This window comes from Amblyomma americanum, chromosome 11, assembly GCF_052857255.1.
Source record: "Amblyomma americanum isolate KBUSLIRL-KWMA chromosome 11, ASM5285725v1, whole genome shotgun sequence".
In the NCBI taxonomy this organism is placed as follows: Eukaryota; Metazoa; Arthropoda; class Arachnida; order Ixodida; family Ixodidae; genus Amblyomma; species Amblyomma americanum.
The window spans coordinates 11972378-11989540 of record NC_135507.1 but is presented as its reverse complement, the minus strand read 5'-3'; the positions used below and the strand labels follow the sequence as shown (position 1 = coordinate 11989540).

General features: G+C 47.3%; 1 protein-coding gene across 1 annotated transcript; it reads left to right on the top strand.

Moving 5' to 3' along the window:
* Positions 1–2414: 2414 nt before the first annotated feature.
* Positions 2415–15398, top strand: LOC144110907 (uncharacterized). Its single transcript, XM_077643973.1, has 5 exons — positions 2415–2545; positions 3149–3454; positions 4630–5273; positions 11259–11709; positions 14483–15398. Exons 2-5 carry the CDS (start codon positions 3253–3255, stop codon positions 15127–15129), a joined length of 1944 nt encoding a protein of 647 aa, XP_077500099.1. The 5' UTR covers positions 2415–2545; positions 3149–3252; the 3' UTR covers positions 15130–15398.
* Positions 15399–17163: the final 1765 nt, after the last annotated feature.

Sequence of the window (17163 nt, the reverse complement as noted above, 5' to 3'; positions counted from 1 at the left end):
GACAATATTCTTGCGAACTCAGGTCGCTGTCAGCCGTGGACTGATAGCCACCTAGCGCGGATCGTCTGCATTCTGCCTTTTCTGACGAATTAAATGTTTTCCAATTCAATCCAATCAGAAGAGTGCCGTTTGAACTGAGCATCATTTGAAGAGTGCCATCGCCATCAGCAGCAGCAGCAGCAGCAGCAGTCCCCGCAAACTTCTTAATCTCATCCGCTCACCTAACTTTCTTCCGCCCCCTGCTAGGCTTCCCTTCTCTTGGAATCCACTCCGTTACCGTTAAGGACCGCGGTTATTACCTCCACGTTACCGCGTTAAGGACCTTCGCATTATATTCTCGGCCCAAGCACATTTGCTCCTCTTGATTTCGACTAGGATGTCATTAGCCAGCGTTTGTTCCCTCATCCAGTCCGCCCGCTTCCGGTCTCTTAACGTTACACCTATCATTTTTCGTTCCATAGCTCGCTGCGTTGTCCTGAACTTAAGCTGAACCCTTTGCGTTAGCCTCCGCATTTCTGCCCCATAGGTGAGTAGCGGGCAGATTCAGCTGTTGTAAACTTTTCTCTTGAGGGTGTTGGCAAACTGCCATTCATGATCTGAGAGAACCTTCCATATGCGCTCTAACCCATTCTTATTCTTCTAGTTATTTCCCTCTCATGATCCGGATCAGCTGCCACTACCTGCCCTAAGTAGGCGGATTCCCCTATTCTACCAGGGTCGCACTTTTATATCGGTTGCACTTTTGTACAGGACTTATGCGCCTGCGGCGAAATTATATCTATAAATAGCGATTTGTGCTCGCCTCGCCAAATGTGTAACAGCCTGCCTGTATGAAGAAATGTTTATCTTATGGTGTTGGCACTTATTCAGTGCAACGCCACGCTACTTAACGTCTGCCAGGCAAGCCGAGTATTAAGCGAACGTGGATAAGCATTTCATGACGTATTGTAAATGATCACGAGGAAAAGTGTGAATGACGACACATCAGTCCCTGCGGAGCGGACCACACTATTAGCAGATAATTCCATTGTATGGCTCACTGCGTAAGAAATCGCGGCAGCATTTGAGCGAATATGCATCGTGCATCACACCGACGGACAGCTCAGCTATCACCTAGTACATTATATGCTTCGGGCACCTCGTTTTCGGGGTTGAATTTTTTCAGAATTGGAGAGGGGGTGGGGTGGGGGGGTTGAAAAAGCGTCTTCAAACCTCCCGCAAGACACATCTCGGAACCCCCCCCCCCTCCTACCCCGCCCCCTCAATTTTGCCGAATCTCCACGGCCGCCGGTTTGCTTTGTTTCGTCATCGCCAAAGACAATGCGAATATCAAACTTTCTTCGATTGATTCAGGCAAGTACCCCAAATAAATGTAGCATAGAACAATTCTGCCGACCAAATGCAATGTATGTGCGAAATGTGAGCACGAACAATTATCTAGTTTAGCTGTGAGACACATTCTCTGTCGCGCGTTTAATTGCGGAACAGTCTGTATATTCGTGGCGGAGACAACAGACAAGCAAGTGTTTCTAGGGGCCATACTTCATTCATTGAAGCAAAACCATTATTTCCGCTTGGAGCGCTGCGAGCCTTATCCTACGCTAGGTTCGTTTTCAGTTGTGCAGTGGTTAGTTTTCAGTATTGCGTAGTGCAGTGGTTAGTGAGCTCGCTTCACACGCAGAAGACGAAGGTTCGATTTCCTTTGGTCTAACATTTCGTTTTCTTAGTCCACCTTAAATGGCATTGTGTTTGAATGCAGAGAAGCTATGCTAAATAAAAAGAGCCAACCAAAACCGAAATTTGTGCAGTGCCGCCTAGCTGCTACTGCGAACTTCACTTCCAGCATAGCTTCCGTGATTTGAGCTGCACTTTGAGTGATCTATTTGTGGTTTAATTTTTCCAGTTTACAAGCTGAAAGAGGAAACATTACAAGCAGCTCGCAGACGGAAACTTCGTTCAATGACAGCGTACGTCTGTGTGACGGACTATGTTCGGCTGGCAGATAGAGCGTGTTTATCTTACTGACCTGCTACGACGCCGATCGGAGCTTGGAGTGTATCGTCGGGTGTGCTGTAAATGAGCATTCTAAATTGGCGCTGTGTGGATTCACATCCCGGAGGGAGTGAGCGTGAGAGTGTGAGTTCACGACAGCAGCGAGGCGACGCTGCACAAATTTCGGTTTCGGTTTCTGTTGTCTTTTTTTTATCTAACAAGAGTAACCTCGATCCTTGAGCATGGCTTCTCTGCATTCAAACGAAGTACGATTCAAGGTAACAAAAAAAAAACAGTGCAACCGGCAGGAATTGAACCCTACTGTTCCGCGTGTGAATGCAGCGCTTGCTTATGCGCCAGCTCTAGAAAGGCACCTAGGCGAGGATAACGCTCGCAGCGCTCCAAGCGGAATTGACTTTTTTTTGGCTTCAATTTTGATACACAAATGGCATAGGTGTTTCAGACTGGTTCACATCAGTTCTAATCACGGAAGAAGGCAGGAGTTATCGTCGAGTTGAAGGCGTCGCGGGCAGCAAAGCCGATGTGTAAGCAGGTAAGGCATCTATAATTCGAGTTATAGTGCCACGAAGCTTTGTAGTCTGATTTTTCATGTTCTTTTTCCTCGGCACAGGGCTCTATCGCTTTTCTTGTCGCGCGAGAGGCGACCGCGCTCAACTGAGGCACACGCCGTAAAATGCTCCCTCGCTTTAACTGCTGGCTTATTCACACTGCAATTTGACGCAGAGATGTCATACGATTGTCTTGCTTTTTCAATACCAAATTTGGATGATGTACTTTCTTGATTTAGTCAGAATTAATTATAATCATCTGCAGCACTCGCAACGCATAAGCAGCTTTCGCATAGTGCGCGGTTAGTATTGCAACAGCCAGACCCTGTCGGCAGCGTGTGCAGCAGTATCTGCGGCCAGGCAATGGCCACTCATAACCTGTCGATAGTCGAACGCACGTACAGCTGAAATCGCCACCTCTGTATCGTATTCAGCTTGCGGGCACGAGTTTTCTCAAACGCAACATGTGTTGTTTTGATGCAGTGGTCCCGATTAGTCACGTGCGATTTTGATGTCACTAGTGCCTACAAACGACAGCGACATGTGACAGCCGCTCCATAGATCATAATTCGTTCCCTTTTATGCAGGTGCTGCAGTACCCGTGACGTCCTTTTCGCCACATTTACATCGGTGCCCCCAAGTTCGTCAACGTACGAGACTGAAGTTGGGTTCTTCAGGAAACTTAGTGAACATGTCTGACGCAGAAGGGCAATGCGATCAGCCTGGTCACTTTGTGAACGCTGCAGGCGGCCATGATTCTACTTGCCCTACATTTGTGAACGAGACTGCTGTTGAGATAGAAAATATGCCAGAGTGTGGTCAGTCTGGTAGCAGTGGAAGTGCTGCAGGTGACCCAGCAGATGATCCAGATGCATGTGACAGCTACTCTGAAAGTGAGTATTTGGAAAAAGTGGCATTTCAGAACACTGTGCGTATATTTTGGAGGTGCAGTTGTATTCCGTCACATTTATTGTAGTGTACTATATAGGTCTAGGTGGACGCTTTAATGAAGTACGACATTTTTGTGAAAAGGGAAAGGTCAAATTTTTCCTTCTTATGGAGCAGTGCGCTTGCTCAGGGGCACCATGCTTGTGTGGCAATTTTTTTTAAGAAGGAATAAACTATTATCTTTCTTGCATTTCTGGGACCTCCCGCAGCAAAGTATCACTGTTTACAGACACAATGCACACATATGTCTGTAAATACACAATATCAATAACATAAATGGACACAATTGATATTCGAAGCCAGGGTCACATGTTGAGATGTGAGCACACTTGCCACTGCACCAAAAACCAACACGATGAAGGAAGACTTTTTTTGGGCTTTAAATATGCTCTCTAGAGCTGAAAAAATGACATGAAAGAGAATGCGCACCTTTAATGTGCTGGCACACATCTGATCCCATGATGCCAGTGACGTTATGTACCGTGTATCGAGCTCTATACATCAGAATATTTGATTGTCTAAATGTGTTAGATAATGCAGATCGCTTGCTTTGCGATGGTGGTATGCAATTCGCCCTATAGCGCTCAACTTAGCGCTTGTCTGTGTTGTATTTTCCGTGTTCGTTTCCTTCACGCTATTTTTTACATCATGAACATTCACCAACTTGCCCTGCCGACATAAATGTTGGACATAATAAATGCAATGAAAAAAATTTTGTACCAAAATAAAAAATTCAGCAAAATGGGGAAGCGATTTCTTTTAACGCAGCTATTCTCTCGGGCTTCCCTTTAGTGTGAAGGATGAAGTAAAGGTGTGCTTAAGTAAACAGGAATGCAGCTAATTGTAGTGTGCATTTATTTATTCTATCTGCCTCGGCAGGTGCTCATGGTTAAAACAGCAGATTTTTAATCGCATATTAATATCTGCTCGGTTCTATCAAGCATAGACAAACTTGGGAATAGGGAAATTTTGTTTAAATGCCGAATTCGCCAATAGGCGCACCTGCACAGGCTTTGATTAAGGTTGCCTTCCCTGTTCTCTAGCTTGTGCCCATAGTTCCATGTAAGCTCTGACATGGTGTTCTGCGTCTATTGAAAATACTTCGCCTTTCATGATGCAGGCTCGGCCACCGTACATTGCAAACAAGGCACGCCCCCTGAGCAGTATTTGCATGGTGGAAGATCCTCTCCAGGGTGCTGTGTGACTTTTCGTGACAGTGCGGGACATGTTTGTGATAAATCCACGAGCAAGCAGCTGGAACAGTGCAGCCGCTACAGTAAGGGTTTTGCAAAAAGAAGCCACCAGCTGAAGCGCTGTGACATCCACACCGGTGACAGTCCTTACCGCTGTGACCACTGTGGCGTATGCTTTCCTCGAAAGAGCAGCCTTGTGGCACACCAGCGTACCCACACAGGTGAACGTCCGTACCGCTGTGACTACTGTAACAGTAGCTTTACTGTGAAACAGACCCTAGTGGTGCACCTGCGCTCCCACACGGGCGAACGTCCATACCATTGCGACTACTGCGACCGTACCTTTTCACTAAGACACAGACGGGTAATTCACCTGCGCACCCACACAGGGGAGAAGCCTTTCCGGTGTCACATCTGCTCCAAGGCGTTTATAGAAAGCACACACCTATCGAGACATATGAAAGTTCACACACATGAAAAACCATTCCAGTGTAGGTTCTGCCCAATGTTGTTTAGAGAGAAGCACCACTTAACAGGCCATGAAGAGAAGAAGCATGCTAGAAATGCTATGGCCCCATAAAGTTCCAATGGCAAAATGTTCCCCAGTATTAGGTAACACAGTCATTGCCAGCTGACCTCACAGTAATAAATGCCAGATTGCTGCAGTACTGAGAAGTTCTTAATCAAAAACACTTGTAAATTTATACACCTTAAAAGTATGTTGACCCCCACATAAGAAGCAGAAGGCTACCATGCTCTTACATTTGCATATAGGTACGAGAGTAGGATCTTGTCATCTGTTGTAGGCAGCACTTGTTATTCGAAGAAGCTTTTCAGAAGATTAAGATTAAGGAGGTGCAATATCTTGATGTTCTGTCAACAAAAACTTAGGTAGGGGGACAAAAGTGCTCCTCAACATCTTTGCGCTGAGTGCATCTTTTGTATATATTTTTGATACCCGCTTGTTAATACACGTCTCAGTAGTTTGGACGTTGGGTAGCCCCATTGGCATTTTATTACATGTGCCATTGGGTTGTCATCTACATTGCAACTGTCATTATCATCATTATCAGCCAGAATACGCCCATTGCAGGGCAAATGCCTCTCCCATACCTCTCCAATTTACCCTGTCCTGTGCTAGCTGCAGCCACCCCATCACCGCAAACTTCCTAATCTCATCCGCCCCCTGCTACACTTGCCTACTCCGGGAATCCATTCCGTTACTCTAAAGGGCTGTCAGTTATCTTGCCATTGCATGCCCTGCCCAAGCCCATTTCCTCCTCTTCACTTCTACTAGGATGACATCAACCCCTGTTCCCCAACCCATTCTGCCATCTTCCTGCCCGTTAATGTCCCTTAACACGAGGCATGATCGGTTGCGGCGTTAGCGTAGTGCTCTCGTGCAGGAGCCAGCAAAGCTGATCTGTTCGTACCACCGCGGGTTAGAAGCCCAGTCGCGGCACTAATTTATCTCTGCAGGTATTTGAGAGGTATCAATGGTCAAAGGTCGAGGCACGAGAGACCGATCAGCTTTTTCAGGATTGCTATAATCGGATACAAGTCTACAGTGAAGCTCTGCCCACATTCGGGAAAAAGCACAGAATTCTTCCATGCAAAAAAATAGTTCGTTGTTAAACGTTTCTTCTGATACATTGCTTGTTTAATAAAGTCAAAAATTCAAAAGTCAATTTTGTTCACTGTTCTGATCGGCTAGTGGACAACAGCTCGGGCCGTGACCCAGGCTTAGCTTTTTTTTAATTGCATCCTATAGTCAAATACAACTTAAGTCTGCAGTGAAGCTCCGCCCACATTCAGGACCGCCACACAGATTTCTTCCTTGACAAAAAGTAGTCCATAGTTAAAACATTTCTCGTTACCTAAACAAGAAACTAATCACAAGAAAAAAATTACAAGCTCTAGATTTTTGATAGCTGGATTGTTTAATGAAGCAAAACATTAAAAAAACCTTTTTGTTTACTGTTATGATTGGCTAGCGGAGTAAAACGGTGCCGCGGACCGTGGCCCAGTGTTAGCAACTGTTTTGAAAACATTAAAAAACCTTTTTGTTTACTGTTATGATTGGCTAGCGGAGTAAAACGGTGCCGCGGACCGTGGCCCAGTGTTCGCAACTGTTTTTTTTTAAATTGCATCCTCGTGTAGTGAAGTAGTGCTTCCACATGAAAAGAGGGGACGCATGGGCAGCGGCAGCTGGCGTGCAAAAGCATCTCCGTCCGAAACGGCGCACACAGGCCGCGTAGGGGGCGCCACACGTTTGAGCAGGAGCGCATGGATTGGGAGCACACCACTGGTGGACGTCCATGTGGCGGTAGTTTTCCCGACATTCCTATCAAAATTGTGACGCGTTCGCTCATCGTACACCGCTGTGGGTGGTGTCATAAGGATTCCTCGTTGCTTACAGTATGCATCTCTTAAGGCTGGCTCATGACAAGGATTTGAACCGCCGACATATGTATCTCCAATTGTATGCCTTTCTCCGACTTTCGTTTCAAAGTTGGGCCGTAACCTTGCGAGTCGCGTATCGAATCCCAGCCGATTCGGCCGCATTTCGATGGTGCCGGAACGCAAAACTGCCCTTCGTTAAAGAACTCCATTTGGTCATAACTAATCCAGAGTCCTCCACTGCGCGGCGTCGCCCGTAACCCATGCTTCATTTCGGGACGCAAAACCCCTCAATTTACGATATGTAACGTTGCGGACACTGCTAAAAACTTTGTCGGAGTGTGTGTGAAGTTTGTCACCATCTGTTTCATTTATAACTTTCCCAAAATACCAGACCACGTTCTTCCATATTAAATATGGAAGCAAAATTTTTGCCGTGTGATCTATTCTCTGTTTCTGTCAAAACTACACTGTTTGCCTATTCATTGCAGTTCAGGAAGGTACATACCTGCCAACCCAACCGATTTGCCCGGGAGACTCCTGACTTTTGACTGAACTTTCAGATTGTACGACCACGCCCTTGTATCTCCCGAAAAGCTGTCTCTGCCCGCGCAAGAATGGCTTTTGGGAAACCGGCGCTACAGTATCAGCAACCACACCGTAATCGCCAGCATCACCATCAACGGTCGCACTATAGCATCATCGGCTAAGCAGCCAATCAAAGCCAGAGTAGCTGTGGCTAGTTAAATTTCATGCATGATTTCGTGCTTGCTGTTGCTCACTGTACTGTTGCTGCTGCTTGTGTGTATGTTTAGGGTTAGCTAGGCCGTCTGTGTGCGGTGCGGAGGAAATTCTCGCCAGGTGCTCTGAGCTGCACACGTGCCGTCATGCCTTCCCGTGGGGAACTACGTAACTTGGGGAGGGGGGGAGTATGCGTGTTATATTTGGAGTCAACTTTTTTTTTGGCCAGCGAGAGATGCTAGATGGGGGCCGGGTTTACATATACAGTATGTGTTGCGCGTTATGACCACTGTAGCGTTTTTTAGGTCGTGTTTAGAAAATGCAGCCTTAATTTAAAGAAAAAAAGCGCAAATTATGTTAGTACAGTTTTTGCGATCTTATAGTTCTGAATTTGGCATCAAAAAAAGGTGAACATTCTCCCCCCCCCCCCCCCCCTTGCTTTTTTTGGCGCGAATAAAAAATTTCCGATTTTTGATCTCGCCAGGTTGGCAGGTATGAAGGTAGCATCAATCGAACTACTTCGAGTCTGGGAGTAATGCTTATTGTGAACAGGTTGGTCGAAAATATTTCTTTAGAGCCGCTGTACAGTCCGTGCAACTATTGCTTAAGGCAGCCTCTGAGTCAGAACGTCAGCATACATTATGCTCGACGCAATGCACTCCGCAGAATCAAATTCTGTCTACTCAGTTGGTTCTAGTCTTGGAGATCGTGTATCGCAACCTCAGCATTGAATATTTGGGCTGCATTCGTGGAGAGCTGCGAATTAATGGCTTGCAAGGAAATTGGTCTTTCAACCGTTCCGATCTTGGGGCCATCTAATGGCGCCGTAACCTGAACTTTACTTTCCTGACATCAAAACTTGCCATTGTCGGTGGTGCTGGCTCATTAGGCTCCCTACTGCGACAAACATCATCAGTTCTCGCGCTTTCATCGAGTTAACGACGACAAAGAAGGTGCCCCAGGTTGGCAAGCCTACGAGTAAGCAGGTAAGCCAAAATTTGCTCGGCTTACATTGCCGCGAAGCTTTGTAATGTTTGTTTTAGAGTACAACTCTTTGGCGCTCGTTCCTGCATTCCGCGGCGTAGTCGGCGTAACCGGTTTTCCAAGTAGAAGGGCGAAACGCCACCTGTAGCGGGAATATCCCGGAGGGTGGATAGCAGCGTAGCGCACTACCTGCCACTAGGCATCGACGTAGTCGGCGTGACGCACCGTCTGACAGGTCTCTCTGCACCTGACAAGTGGCAGGTAGTAACAGCGAAACGTCAGCTGCCACGGCGAAATCGGAGGTATGGGTAGCTGAACGTGGCTACCACGGGAAGGTGTCAAGGGGGACTAGCAAGTAGCGCGCCACTTGCCAGTGATGCCGACTATCGTAGTCGTCTGTCAATTTTTTTTTCCCCGTTCTTTTTCTCCGGCTCAAGGCCTTATCATTTACTTGCCACGTGAGAGGCGGCGACCGCAGTAATCTCGATTCGCCCTAGCCGCGCTCAACTGTTTCTACGGTGTCCGAGATTGTCTTAGCTGTTGAGGCGCGTTCGCTGCAATATTCCTCGTCACATGTGAGCAAGGCCGAGAGCGACGGCTGTTCTTAACCTGTCAACTGCATTCTGAATGTGGCCATGGGCTCCCCAGTAAACAACCTGAGTTCTGCGCCAGTTTGCTTACTATTACCGCCCCTAGTCTTCACACGCCACAGAGATGCTGGAACGTGAACCGCCTATGCACCCGGAGATGGAGCCTGCCGCTTAAGTCATCGCCGCTGGTTTGTCAGCATCCCCGCAGAGCCTCCAATTTTTCACGGCGTACCAGATGAAGAGAAGGGAATGGATTGAGTGAACAACTTTTATTTCCTTCTGAAAAGGCGTTTCTCCCCGGCACGCAGGCCTGGGAGACTGGGAGTGGCGCGTCCGCGGTTAGAGGCTGGCTGGCAGTCCTTGACTCGTAGCGGCCTCTTCCGCCAGATGGATGGTGGTGCGCTGGAGCTCAGGGTCCGGGCTTCTTAGCAGGGTCTCCCAGGTTTCTCTGCTATCAATAATTTTGCCCGCGCCGGGAAAATTTGGGCACCCCCAAACCAAGATCCTTAGCCAACAACCGCTGGATAATAAAATCAATTGATTTGGGCACGCGCACACGCCGCCCTCCCCTGTAACGAGGCGGCTCACGAGCTAGCCAGAATTCTATATTTCCGGGTAGCCGTAGAGTCCCCCGAGCACTGGAGGAAAGAGGAGCGCCTGCAAAATTACGCGGAAATTGTTGACCATTACAAATTGGGGACGTAGGCAGGTACCCCCACCAGACCAAAAAATAAATAATAGAGGAACTATTGCGTGGAGGCGGCTACAAACCAATACATTTATGAACCCGGTATGGGCTTACCACGTGTACCCATAAGCTGAGGTCGCATGGTCGATGTACACATTGTGGGGAGAGAGAGAAGAGAAGGGAAGATTACCTGTATGATGCGTGGCAGTGCTGAACTCGATAACACCACGAAGCCGCGAGCAAGATCTTTTTTTAGAATTCGAGGAAACCAACTCTAACAACAAGTTTTGTAGCAATAGCTACATTACGGTAGCATTTCGAGCCTTCAGCGTGGCGGCGCTGTCACGTGGTTGGTCACGTGGTGCGGAGCAGCTGCCGGAGCCGTGGCTGATCATGTGTTTCGTCACATGGTTGGTCACGTGAACAAGTTCTACTCAGCCTGCTGTAGCTATCGCGCGTCACTCCAGGTTTAAGCAGAGCTAAACCACCGCCAATTTTTTTTGTCACACTGATTAGGAGCTCTAATATAGGCTAGTGTTTGCATTTTTGGTGTTTATTTAAGTGGCCTTTCCTCCTTTCATTTCAAATCTTGATCCGATGCTTCTTTGCTAGCAGTTAATGACGCACGCATTTGTACTGTTTTTTTTCATGTTCCTTGTTCTAAGCCACTTTCAGGCGGCCTTGCCGAGTTTCTTTCCACGCGATGGGTGTCCAGATTTTGAGTGATCACAGCCACATTGGACTGTTTTTATAGTGTTCGAGATTGTCTTTGGTGTTATCGGCGCGTTATCTCGAAAGTTATCCGTCAACTTTAAAGAGCGCCGGCGTTACTAACCCATCAATAGTTGAGAGCCTTAATTGTTCCTATTGCCGCCTCAGAATTCAATTCTGCTTGTGGGCATGAGTTCGCTCTATGTAACAAGGTGGAGTTCTTCGGCATGCACGTACGTGATACTATCCAGCTTGAATTTGACACACTGGTGCTCAAATTTTGGTTTTTGTACATAAGTAAGGGCCCAAACGCGCGAACAAATGTCATTACTTGTGTTTTGATGCAGTAGCCCCGTTTAGCCATGTGCAGTTTTAACGCTGCCAGGGATTTGTGATTGCTCATTACAGCGACATGTGACCGCCGCTCCACTGATCATAACTCGTTCCGTTTAATTCAGGTGCTGCGCCACTTTACCACGGTAGCCCTACGCTGGTGAAGGAGACTGCAGTCGGGTTGTTCGTGACACTTGAAGGAATGTCCAACCCAGGAGGGCAGTGTGGTCCTTCTGGTGACAGCGCGAACACCACAGGCGGCTATGATAGAGCTAGCCCATTGTTTGTGAAGGAGACTGCATTTCGGCTTTTCCTGAAAGTTGAGAAAGAAAATGTTCCCGACACAGAAGGACAATGTGGTCAGGCGTGTGAAAGCGGGAACGCTGGAGACTGCTACGGTACAGCTAACCCTACGTTTGCGAATGAGACTGCAGCTGAGTTACTCGTGAAAGTTGAGATGGAAAATATGTCAGACGTAGAAGGACAATGTGGTCAGTCTGACAGCAGAGGGAATGCTGCAGGCGACCATGGTGCAGATGCGCGTGACAGCGACTCTGAAAGTGAGTATTGGAAGGGGAAGAAAGTGGCATTTCAGAAAACTGATATTTTTTGTGGGTGCAATCGTATTCCGTTACGTTAATCGTAATGTACCGATAAGTTTAGACATTGAACTTGAGGGGAATTTGTAAAAAAAATTTAAAATTTTTGTCTGATTCAAGAGGAAACACGTGTAACAAGTGTTAGCTTATTCCACTTCTGAAATAATTTTAGATTTTGGCTAATAGGAGAACGAAGACTTTTAATTTGAAAGATAGAATAAAAAATGCAGTTAAGAAATAGAAGGTTAATATATCTACGCAGTCTTCTCTGCCTTTGTTACAAACAATATGGCCTATCCTCCTGTGCAGCAATATAGAAGCTTGAACAAGAGAGAGCCAACATGTCCACGGTTCATTTGCACTTGTCTATGACCCAAAATCGGCTTAGCGACCTTCTTCATAAGTTTGTGTTTGGTGCCAGATTCCTTTGCACAAGTATTGATAATTCTTGTAACTATCTTGCATTAGGCACACTTTCATATCTCAGTAGTTCCATGCGGCACTATATACCAAAGCTACGGTGAGTGCACAGGCGACGTTCTGACGCCTCAGAAATAGTCATATATTGGTATATGGGATAGCGTGCTTTAAAGTTCCATACTGGGAACAAATGCGCTACAAGCGACACAAAAAGGACACATACACACGGCACAAGCGCAAACTAACAACTGTTTATTCCATACGGAAGGTGCGTTTATATACGCAGCGTCAGTTTTTGAAAGAAGCAACCATCCCATCATCAAACACATGACCATCACCAACACACAGCATCTGCACTTATCATGTCAATCTCAGTTTTTGTAAGTGCAATAGAAGGAGTGCTTACACAAGTTTCATTTTCCGCCTTCTCGATTAAAAATGCTTCGACTATCTCTCTTTCAATCCTTTCTTTCTGTTTTCCTCCAATTGTGGTCCTGTGGAAAATTGGTGCGCACTTCTTACACCTGCTGCAATGTTGCGCTAGATTTCCCGGGTGGTTAATTTTGTCGCAGTCATTGTGATGCTCCAAAAGTCGCGTGTTGACACATCTTCCCGATTGTCCAATGTATTGTTTTCCGCATGATATTGGTATTCTATATATGATGTTCTTCTGGCATGGTACGAACCTTTCCCCGTGGGCAATGTCACATTCCTTGCGCTTGTCACTCTTTCCTTTTGCGACAATCGGGAAGATGTGTCAACACGCGACTTTTGAAGCATCACAATGACTGCGACAAAATTAACCACCCGGGAAATCTAGCGCAACATTGCAGCAGGTGTAAGAAGTGCGCACCAATTTTCCACAGGACCACAATTGGAGGAAAACAGAAAGAAAGGATTGAATGAGAGATAGTCGAAGCATTTTTAATCGAGAAGGCGGAAAATGAAACTTGTGTAAGCACTCCTTCTATTGCACTTACAAAAACTGAGATTGACATGATAAGTGCAGGTGCTGTGTCGTGGTGATGGTCATGTGTTTGATGATGGGATGGTTGCTTCTTTCAAAAACTGACGCTGCGTATATAACCGCACCTTCCGTATGGAATAAACAGTTGTTAGTTTGCGCTTGTGCCGTGTGATAATAATAATAATAATTGGTTTTTGGTGGAAAGGAAATGGCGCAGTATCTGTCTCATATATCGTTGGACACCTGAACCGCGCCGTAAGGGAAGGGATAAAAGAGGGAGGGAAAGAAGAAAGGAACAAATAGGTCCGTAGTGGAGGGCTCCGGAATAATTTCGACCACCTGGGGATCTTTAACGTGCACTGACATCGCACAGCACACGGGCGCCTTATGTGCTGTGCGATGTCAGTGCACGTTAAAGATCCCCAATGTGTCCTTTTTGTGTCGCTTGTAGCGCATTTGTTCCCAGTATGATCAACCAACTAGCCCCTGTAATAGCTTTGCTTTAAAGTTCGCATGCGCAAAACGCTATTTCACATCGATTCTTAACGCACAGTCGCGTTATGTGCGCGTGTTTAGTGTGAGGGACTCTTGCGTTCGGTCAAACATCGTTCCCAAAATGGCGGCCCCCTTCGAAGCAGGATGCAGGATCCCCCGCCTCGGACTGATTTCATTGTTGTTCGGGCCGTTTGCAGTATGTTCATTGGCCATTTGGTTTTCGCTTCGTCATATCTCGCCCATGAGAAAACGTATGGGCGATAAATTCGCTGTATTTTTTATTTAGTGTGACTGTTCTGTTGCTTGTTGTCCAAGAGGAGCGTCGAAAATTGTTCCGGTTCTAACAACCAGATGGCGCCACCCGGCTGAGCTTATCGTTTCGTTTCCGCTTGCGTACGACGAACTAAAAATACGAATGTGGGAAGTGGCGTACCATCCCCTAAAATGCGTGCGTTTAGAATATGTAAATACCACAGTGGGGGCCTAGTGGTCTGAGAATCCGCCTCGCATACGGGAGGTGCGCGGCTCGACTTATTTAGGGTGAAATGCTCGGGAAATGGGTCTTAGACCCAATCTTGAATAGAAGAAAAATACCTTGTGCCATGGCGCTCGACATCATCTATGTAAGCCTGCTTACGTTTATGGTACGTAAACAGCGCCGATTTAGGCCCTTTTCTAACCATATCTGTGTGCGCCGCGAGCAGACGATTAGCCGCGGAGCAACAAGTTTAACGCGCTCTCCTGATTGGCTGAGGAGGTTTGTATCTTCCATAGCTATAGGAATAGCGCCACGTGAGCTGTGACACGTGGGGCTCTGCGTTTATTGAAACTCCTTCGGCTTTCACGATGCAGGCTCGGTCACCGCACACTGCAAACAAGGCACGCCCCCTGAACACGATTCGCATGGTGTAAGGTGCTCTCCAGGGCGCTGTGTGAATTTTCGTGACAGTGGTGGACATGTCCATGATAAACCCACCAGCAAGCAGCAGCACCAGTGCAGCCGCTGCAGCAAGGCCTTCGCCAAAAGGAGCCAACTGCTGAAGCATCGCAAAATCCACACCGGTGACCGTCCTCACCGTTGTGACCAGTGCGGCCGGTGCTTTGCCCAAAAGAGCAACCTGGTGGCACACCAGCGCACCCACACGGGTGAACGTCCGTACCGCTGTGACCAATGTGGCCGTAGCTTTGCTGTGAAACACACCCTAGTGGTGCACCTTCGCTCCCACACGGGCGAACGTCCGTACCATTGCGACTACTGCGACCGTAGCTTTTCACTGAGACACAAACTGGTGATACACCTGCGCACCCATACAGGGGAGAGGCCGTTCCGGTGCCACTTTTGCCCTATGGCCTTTACAGAAAGCACGTGCCTATCGAGACACATCAGAGTTCACACACGCGAAAAACCATTCCAGTGTCGGTTCTGCCCGTTGTTGTTTAGAGAGAAGCACCACTTAACAGGACACGAAAAGAGAAAACATGCTGCTAGGAACATATAGCCCCCTGAAGTTCCCTTGTGAAATGTTCCCAACATTAGGTAACATAGTTATTCCTAGCTGTCTTTCCAGTAGTTATATGTGCCAGATTGCCCCCATGCTGTCGAGTTTTTTATTCAAGAAAAAAAAATTATACGCCTTCAAAGTACATTGACCCCCGCACAAGAAGCAAAAGGCTATTATGCTTCTACATTTGCATAGAGTGTAGGATCCTGTCATCTGTTGTCAGCAGCACTTGTTTGTTATTGCGATAAGCTTTTAAGAGGAATAAAATTTGCACAATAAATATGTATTCATGTGTAAGGTTTGCTCGGCTCATTCGTGGCGTCCATGGAGAGTGTGCACAGAAGGTGTTAACAGAAAGTGTGGACACTTACCCGAGTTACTCGGCAACTTGGTTTCTCGGTAGTAACGCAGGTAAGCTCGGGTAAGTTCGGAGTAGCGCCGCGCTTACTGCAGCCAGTGGAGGAATTTCTAGTATGTTCGGAGGAGCGTCGCGCCAACTGCGCGAGAAGCTCTTTTTCATGGGTCTCGCAGTCATTACGTTGGCTGTGACAGGAACAGCCACCTGCCAGTGCTGTGTCGCATCGCTTAACCGCTGCGCCACCGCGCTGGTAGTGGTATGAGGACTGGCCGCAATCTGAGTATTTGAGAATGACGAATTCTCTATATATGGGCATTAACCAACGCAGCTCCGAATGATGTGCGATTTGGTGACCAACGCGAACTGAGTTACACGAACGCACAAATAGCAGTAGGGCACAATGTTTTCCCACACATAACACATAAGCCGACTTCAGTGTCCTCGGTGGTTTTTTTTTATTTGTGCAATATCTTGAAGAGGCTGTGAAGGGGCTCTAATAAACTTGCGGCATGCCTGGGATATTGAAGCACACCGCTTCACGAATAGTGTCCAGCAAGGATTTTTTAAATGCGCTTTGTAGAAGCTGAGTTATCTGTAGTTAAAAGTTGAATTTCAGCGTCTTCGCGCCTTTCCCTCTCCTCTCGTGGCCACGGAAGCTGCCGACGTCTGAAAGAATCTAACCAATGGCCACCTCTCACCTTGTCTACGCAGATGCGGGGGACGGAGGAGGGTGCGAGCATGAAAAAGTCGCCGGGAAGGGCTCGCCAACTCTGACGAGTGATTGTGGGTCGTCTGCTGCGTGTAGGAGAGTATTATTTGGCTCTGGTTTTCATGGCAACGCAGTGCAGTGACTAAGTGAGTTAATGTGCTCTCCTCGGAAGGCGTTTCACAGCCCCTTTAAGTTTATCAACAAAAGCTTATGTAGGGGTGGTAAAAGAGCTCTACATTCTTGCAGTGAGCACCACTTTTTTATTATTTTTGGCGCCAGATTGTCAACATGCATATATCATATAGCAGTCAGGAAGTTTGTTAGTATGTTGGAATTTTATTACATGTGGTGTTAAATTGTTCTGTACATTGCAGCACGAGCTTACAGAAATAACACATGTGACCTTATGCTCCGCCAGAACGCCGCAGGGTAGGGTAAACTTTCACAAAAATAAACACAAACACTCACCTTGAGATAACCGACCGTGCAAAGGTAGTGTGTGGGCTCAACGTGGGTGAAGGGGGCAGGCGGAGCCGTTCGCTCGCGATCTTAGCCGTACGCCAGGATATTTTCGACAACGCCGTCTGTCGGTGAACCTGCCGGCGCCCGACATTTGGCGGGGATGTCGACACCAGCCACTGAGTACGCGGATCGCGGCGATTAAAATGGTAACTGCCATAAACATTATTTCAAGTGCCTCTCCCTTCATCCTTGCTTCCGAAAATGTTGATAATCATTACGTACATAACGTTGTGACCCGCCACAGTGGCGCAGTGGCTGTGGCGTTCGGCTGCTGATACCAAGGTCGCCGCGGGATCTAATCCCGTCCGAGGGATTCGAGATGGTCGAGATTAATTCGTAGTCCTTCACTGCGGCGTCCCTGATAACGCACATGCATCTTCGGGACATCATACCAAACATTTTACAATGTATAACGTTGGAGACAGTGCTTAAAAAAAGTGTG

Excerpts from the sequence above, each read along its gene's own strand:
- LOC144110907 (XM_077643973.1), top strand. The coding sequence starts at position 3,253 with ATGTCTGACGCAGAAGGGCAATGCGATCAGCCTGGTCACTTTGTGAAC. Across the intron at positions 3,455-4,629 it reads ATGTGACAGCTACTCTGAAA|GCTCGGCCACCGTACATTGC; the intron begins GTGAGTATTTGG and ends TTCATGATGCAG. Across the intron at positions 5,274-11,258 it reads AGCATGCTAGAAATGCTATG|GTTCCGTTTAATTCAGGTGC; the intron begins GCCCCATAAAGT and ends TGATCATAACTC.